This window comes from Larus michahellis, chromosome 2, assembly GCF_964199755.1.
Source record: "Larus michahellis chromosome 2, bLarMic1.1, whole genome shotgun sequence".
Lineage (NCBI taxonomy): Eukaryota > Metazoa > Chordata > Aves > Charadriiformes > Laridae > Larus > Larus michahellis.
In genome coordinates this window covers 167,937,024-167,943,023 of record NC_133897.1, presented here as the reverse complement: position 1 = coordinate 167,943,023, position 6,000 = coordinate 167,937,024, and the positions used below count along the sequence as shown (strand labels likewise).

At 43.7% G+C, this 6,000-nt stretch overlaps 1 protein-coding gene across 1 annotated transcript; it reads left to right on the top strand.

Annotated features, from left to right (window-relative positions):
- The first annotated feature begins 1,434 nt into the window (after positions 1–1,434).
- Positions 1,435–4,537, top strand: LOC141738465 (ly6/PLAUR domain-containing protein 2-like). The gene is made up of 3 exons (XM_074573682.1): positions 1,435–1,727; positions 2,297–2,416; positions 3,300–4,537. The coding sequence occupies exons 1-3, from the start codon at positions 1,574–1,576 to the stop codon at positions 3,509–3,511; spliced, it is 486 nt and encodes a 161-aa protein (XP_074429783.1). The 5' UTR covers positions 1,435–1,573; the 3' UTR covers positions 3,512–4,537.
- The last annotated feature ends 1,463 nt before the right edge of the window (positions 4,538–6,000 follow it).

Genomic DNA, 6,000 nt, shown 5'->3' with positions numbered 1-6,000 from the left:
ATTCCTCAATGTGTTTAAGAGTCATTTAGATGTGGTGTTAGGGGATATGGTGTAAGCGAGAACTTTTCAGAGTGGGGTTGATGGTTGGACTCGATGATCCCAAGGGTCTTTTCCAACCTAAATGATTCTATGATTCTATGATTCTTTGACACTGTCTCCCAAAAGATCCTCATGGACAAGCTATTGAAGTATGAACTAGATGAGAGCCAGTGAGGTGGATTGAAAACTGCCTGAATGGTCGAGCCCAGGGGGTGGAGATCATGGGTACAAAATCTACTTGAAGGCTAGTAACTTGAGGTGTACCCCAGAGGTCAATACTGGGTCCAGTTCTTTTTGACATTGCCGTTAACTATCTGGATGATGGGGCAAAGCATACCCTCAGCAAGTCTGCCGATGACAGAAAACTGGGAGGAGAAGCTGGTATGTCAGTGGGTTGTGCTGCCACCCAGAGGAACCTTGCCAAGCTGGAGAACTCAGCTGACAGAAACCTCAGGCAATTCAACAAGGGGAAGTGCGAAGTCATGCACCTGGGGACGAACCACCCCATGCACCAATATATGCTGGGGGCCATCCATCTGGAAAGCAGCTCTGCTGAAAAGGACCTGGGGGTCCTGGTGGAAACCAAGTTGAACAAGAGCCAGCAATGTGCCCTTGCAGCAAAGGCGGCTAGTGGTATCCTGGGTTGCATTAGATGAAGTATTGCCTGCAGGTCAAGGAAGGTGATCGTCCCCTCTACTCAACACTGATGAGGCCACACCTGGAGTCCTGTGTCCACTTCTGGGCTCCCCAGTACAAGGGAGACAAGGACATAATGGAGAGAATCCAACAAAGGGCCACAATGATGGTGGAGGCACTGAAGTATCTCTTCTCTGAGAAAAAGCTGAGAGAGTTGGGACTGTTCAGCCTGGAGAAGAGAAGACTCAGGGGGAGATCTTATTAATGTGTATAAATAGCTGAAGGGAGGGTGCACAAAAGATAGAGCCAAGCTTTTTTCAGTGGTGCCCAGTGACGGGACCAGAGGCAATGGGCACAAACTGAAACACACCAAGTTCCCTCTGAACATCAGAAAACACGTTTTTACTGTGAGGGTGACTGAGGACTGGCACGGGTTGCCCAGGGAGGTTGTAGAGCCTCCATCCTTGGAGATATTAAAAACCCAGCTGGACACAGTCCTGGGCAACTGGCTCTAGATAATCCTACTTAGGCAGGACTGACTAGATGATCTCCAGAGGTCCCTTCCAACCTCCACCATTCTGTAATTGTGTGAATTCGTGAGTGAGTCTATGATCTCTTTCTGAGGCTCTGCTAACGCAAAGTCAAGGAGAAAAGCAGATGCAAAGTAAGAACGGGGTTGAGGTAAACCAGCTACAAGTGTGTTTATTCTCCTGTGGGAATAACACAGATTAAAGGAATTTGGGGATGTGGTTGGTTGGCAAGCAGAACAATTAGATACTAGTCATAAACATGTGAAGCAGGGCCTTTTGACTAATTGTGATAATGATTAAAATAAAAACACCTGGTTAATTGCACAGTTGAAATATTTGACTTCTCCTGGGTCCCTGCATATCTTAGGATGCTGGTGGCACCTGGGGCAAGATTTTCAAAGAATTCAAGTGCTGAGATGTCACATCTTGCAAAGTCTGTCTGCTGGCATCCAGCCACCACACAGAACAGTCAGCCCTGTCTTAGGCAACCCAATTACCTTCATGGTGATAAGGCAGAAGAAGGTGAGCCACGCAGCTCCTCCACTCTATTTTCATGAATTTACTCCTGCATTTTTTATTAATTTTTTTTTTTATCACCCTCTTCATTTTTATTGGTATTGGGATGTCCTGGCACTTTCAGCCCATATTTACTGCACGTTCTAGGGTGCAGATCCAACAATTAAATAAAATTACCCTTAAACTCTCTTGTGGACTACTTAAGACCTATTTACAAAAAAAGCCAACCCACCAAACCCCCAACAACAAAGCAAGAGCAGAAGGACCATTTTTGTGCCCCAAACATTCAGCAGCTTGGTGTTGATAGGACTTTCCTGTATCATGGGACCTTCTGTGTGCGTGGCTCGGTCCTGCTTGACTTGTTACAAGGGATCCAAACCTACATCTAAAGCTGTGCTTTGACCACCAGACTACTGTATTTCTCATTCCCATTGGTACAAACAGATTTTACTATCCCATTCCTGTTCTCAGTATGAATATTTTGGAAAGATACCCTCCCCAGAGGTACCTGGAGGGGCACGGACAGAATCTGGTGGTCCACACTGAGGTCAACTTCATATTTTTCCTCCTTGCAGCGCAAGCCTTGCAATGTTACACTTGTCATGAACCTACCGCTGTTGATAAGTGCATGAAGACCCAGAACTGCACAAAGAATGAAACCATGTGCAAGACAACCATGTATTCCCTGGAGGACGGTAAGGGCAATTACTTCTTTATCCATATTTTTAATATGATTCAGTGTTTCTACAGTGACGACTGCTGGTGTGGGGAGCAGTACCTTTTCCCACTTAAATACATAAGCCTGGAAGGGAGCATCCGTGGGGCAGAGAGCAGTCTCCTGATGTTGTGGAAAGCAATCTTCATGTGAGTGAAAGCTTAGTGAACGCAAGCTCATAGTTAATGCTCAGTGTTGAGCATGGTTAGAAATAACAGGTTGCTTTGAGCTGGAGGCGTGGAGCTAAAGAGTTCTAGCTCTCCAGACCATTTGCATGACTTGCACAATGGATGTGTGTTAAACAGTGCTCTCTCAACCCAAGAACTGTTTATGAAAGCTGGGTGGAGTAGAGAGGCCAGTAGAGATAAGCCAAGACCAGCAAGGTGGGAATACCAACTTCTGGTCATTTGGAGACAAAATAGAAGTGCCTTTGAGTTCTCTGGAGCTCTCAGGAATGTATCTTCAGTCTGACTGGTGATCCTACAAGTCATAAGCTGTGCAAATAAAGAAATGCACTGCAAAGATGCTCTCTTTTGCATGGTCCTGCTGAAAAGGCTCTGGTTGCACATGGGAGAGACAGGAGATAGTGAGTAAGAATCAAAATAGAGGCAGAAAAAGTGCTTAATTGACCTCCTGAAGCATCGAACTGATCCAGAAAGGACACAGAGAATACAAGGTGCTGTTCAGCTTGTGGCCACTCAGTCGGAACTGTTTTTTATATTACTAGTAGGAAGTAGACCAATTGTGTTTGAACTGAAGCTAAGACTTTGGTGGTGAGGCAGCTAATGTTTCACTAGGGATAAGGTCAATTCTCCTCCATTCGTCCCGTTCATAACTGTTCCTTCTTTCCTTCTTTGTTGTAGTTTATCCCTTCATGGGAGTCTCGACAGTCACCAAAATGTGCTCTTCTGTCTGCATCCCATCTGATGTGGACGGGATTGGTATGACTCGCCCAGTTTCCTGCTGTTACTCTGACTTGTGCAACACTGATGGCGCAGGTAGTTTAAGGATGAGCTTTTTGCCAGTTGGGATGCTAGCAAGTTCCCTTTGTGCCCTCTTCTGGACTAGACTGTGAGGAGCTGATGGGGAGGTCTTTCATGCTGAAGAACCCAATGAAGAAGACAATAAACCCCTGCCAGCCCAGCTTTCCATTTGGATGCTTCATGGATGACCCTCAGCAACTCCTAGAAATTGTTTTTTTTTCAGTACCTGCCCTTTTGCCAAAACCAAGAGAGAAGCAAAACTCAGGAAGTCCTGACACAAATTTTTGAATTGACTCTTCGACAACTCCTACAAAACTAACTATGAAGTTTCTTTGCTGTGCTGGTCTGGTTGGTTGGTTTTGAACTAAAAAAAAATTGCTGTATGAAGTATGCTTAAAGCAAAAAACCTTTCACTAAGAGCTTTCCATACTTCCTTAGAGCATTTTTTTCACAGGTGTTAGCCAGCAGAATAGTGGAACTGGCCATCTTCTCAGATGAAATTCAATTATGTGACAGGTCTTCTCCATCCCACAGTTTTGTATTGGCTCTTTTTTTTTGTCTAGATCTCCTTCTTTGTGCACAAGAGATTAAGGAAACACTTCTGTGTCCAAAATATGAGGAAGGAGACTAAACTTCCCATGCCAGTGATCTCATCCAAGGAGGCTAAAATCTCTTGTTTTCTGTACCCTTTTGAGCAGAATAAAAAGAATGTTGTGTTAAAACTGTAGTGATCACTAAAGTTATTTATAGTGTGCATGTCCTCTGATAAATATATTTTTATTTTATTATTTTATTTTATTTTATTTTATATTTCCAAACTCTGGTTCCAACTTTCAGTATTATTTATACAGTGAGATGAGTTAGGTATTGTGGTCAGTTCTTCCAGAAGATGTGTAAAGCTTTTCACATTATTCCCAACTGGCAGTAGCCTTCCATCAACATTTCTTCTACCTGTTCCACTGGTATGAAACTATCTTTACTGGGAAGACTGGGTGATTTTTGTAACAGTTTTGGCCTGAATTTGGGATTCAGTGGAATGACTTTGCCCCTTGCTTCAATCCTCTAGAGCATCATCTGCAATTCCACGTGTGTTTGTAAGGGCTCCATTTTGGTGTTATCCATCCTGGTCTGGTTCTTCATTTTCCTATAATCCCCTTTACAAGATTCAGCAAAAATGTCCTCTCCAATTATCACTCTGTTTGTGATATATGGAATAATCCTCTCCAATTATCACTCTGTTTGTGATATATGGAATAATCAATAACGATGTGATTTAAAGTCTTCCATGTAGCATATATGTTAGAGCAGGTTTCCAAGAGAGGTGGTACAATTTTCATCCTTGGAACATGACTCAACTGGATGAAAACGTTGGCTGACCTCATAGTTGAGACCTTTGATCAGGAACTTGTATTAGAAACCTCCTGAGATCCCCCTTCCAACTCAAGTTTCCTGTAATCCTATGATGCACCCACTAAGATCACCAGAGCGCAACCACCATCATTTCCAGGCATTCTGCAAAGTGTGGTAGGTATTTCAGCCATGATTTTCACCCGTCCTGCATTGCTTCCCATCAAAATTTGGAACAAACTGCAATTCTGGATTCACAAACAGCTCCCAGGTTGCTCAAATATAATTCCTTTGCTGGAACAACACTGTGTAAGTGGTCAGGGTGGAGGAACCACATCCCTGGCTATGGAAGGACTTTGGAAACAAGCTGCAGGCTTGCATTAGCTGGCAGTGTGTGCTTTGCAGTGCTCTACCTGTGAACTACATCCAGAGCTCAGTCCCCAGAGGTGTTTGATATGTTTTTGGCTTTCTGCTGCACAAGGGTGGTACATGGAGGTTGTCTTTTTTTATCTGCCAGTTCCAGCAGTCAGAAGTCTCAGGTTTTGCTGGCCCAGGGGCTTCATCAGGACCACTGTGTATAGTAACCAACAGTGAAACACCACCAATATGTCTTATTGCATGTTGACTTTGTTCACACTCCTGGCCTTCACAGCACCCTTTTAGGCTTAATGCCACCATTTAATTAAAGGTGGTTTGTTTCTCTTTCAAACTCTCTGCCTCACAGTTTCATTCAGACCCCTTGTTCTCGTAGATGAGCAGTAGTGAGACTCCTTGTCTACCTTTTCTACACCATTTGTTATATAGCCCTATGTCCACCCTGGTAGCTCTTTTCCAAGCCAAAGATCCCTTGTCTAAATCTATAGAATCATAGAATTGTTTTGGTTAAAAAAACTCTTAAGATTATCGAGTCCAATTGTTAACCTAACACTGCCAAGTTACCACTAAACCACGTCCTTCAGCATCACATCTACATGTCTTTTAAATCCCTCCATGGATGGTGACTCCACGATTTCCTTGGGCAGCCTATTCCAATGCTTGATAACCTTTTCCGTGAAGAAATTATTCCTAATATCCATCTTAAACGTCCCCTGGTGCAACTTGAGGCCATTTCTTCTTGTCCTATCACCTGTTACTTGGGAGAAGAGACTAACCCCCACCTCGCTACAATCTCCTTGGTGGTTGTAGAGAGCGATAAGGTCTCCTCTCAATCTTTTCTCCAGGCTAAAAAAACCCA

Bases quoted from the DNA above. Each gene is read 5' to 3' on its own strand.
- LOC141738465 (XM_074573682.1), top strand. From the start codon at position 1,574: ATGCTGGTGGCACCTGGGGCAAGATTTTCAAAGAATTCAAGTGCTGAG. The intron at 1,728-2,296 runs GTGAGCCACGCA...TCCTCCTTGCAG, and splicing joins TGGTGATAAGGCAGAAGAAG to CGCAAGCCTTGCAATGTTAC. The intron at 2,417-3,299 runs GTAAGGGCAATT...TCTTTGTTGTAG, and splicing joins CATGTATTCCCTGGAGGACG to TTTATCCCTTCATGGGAGTC.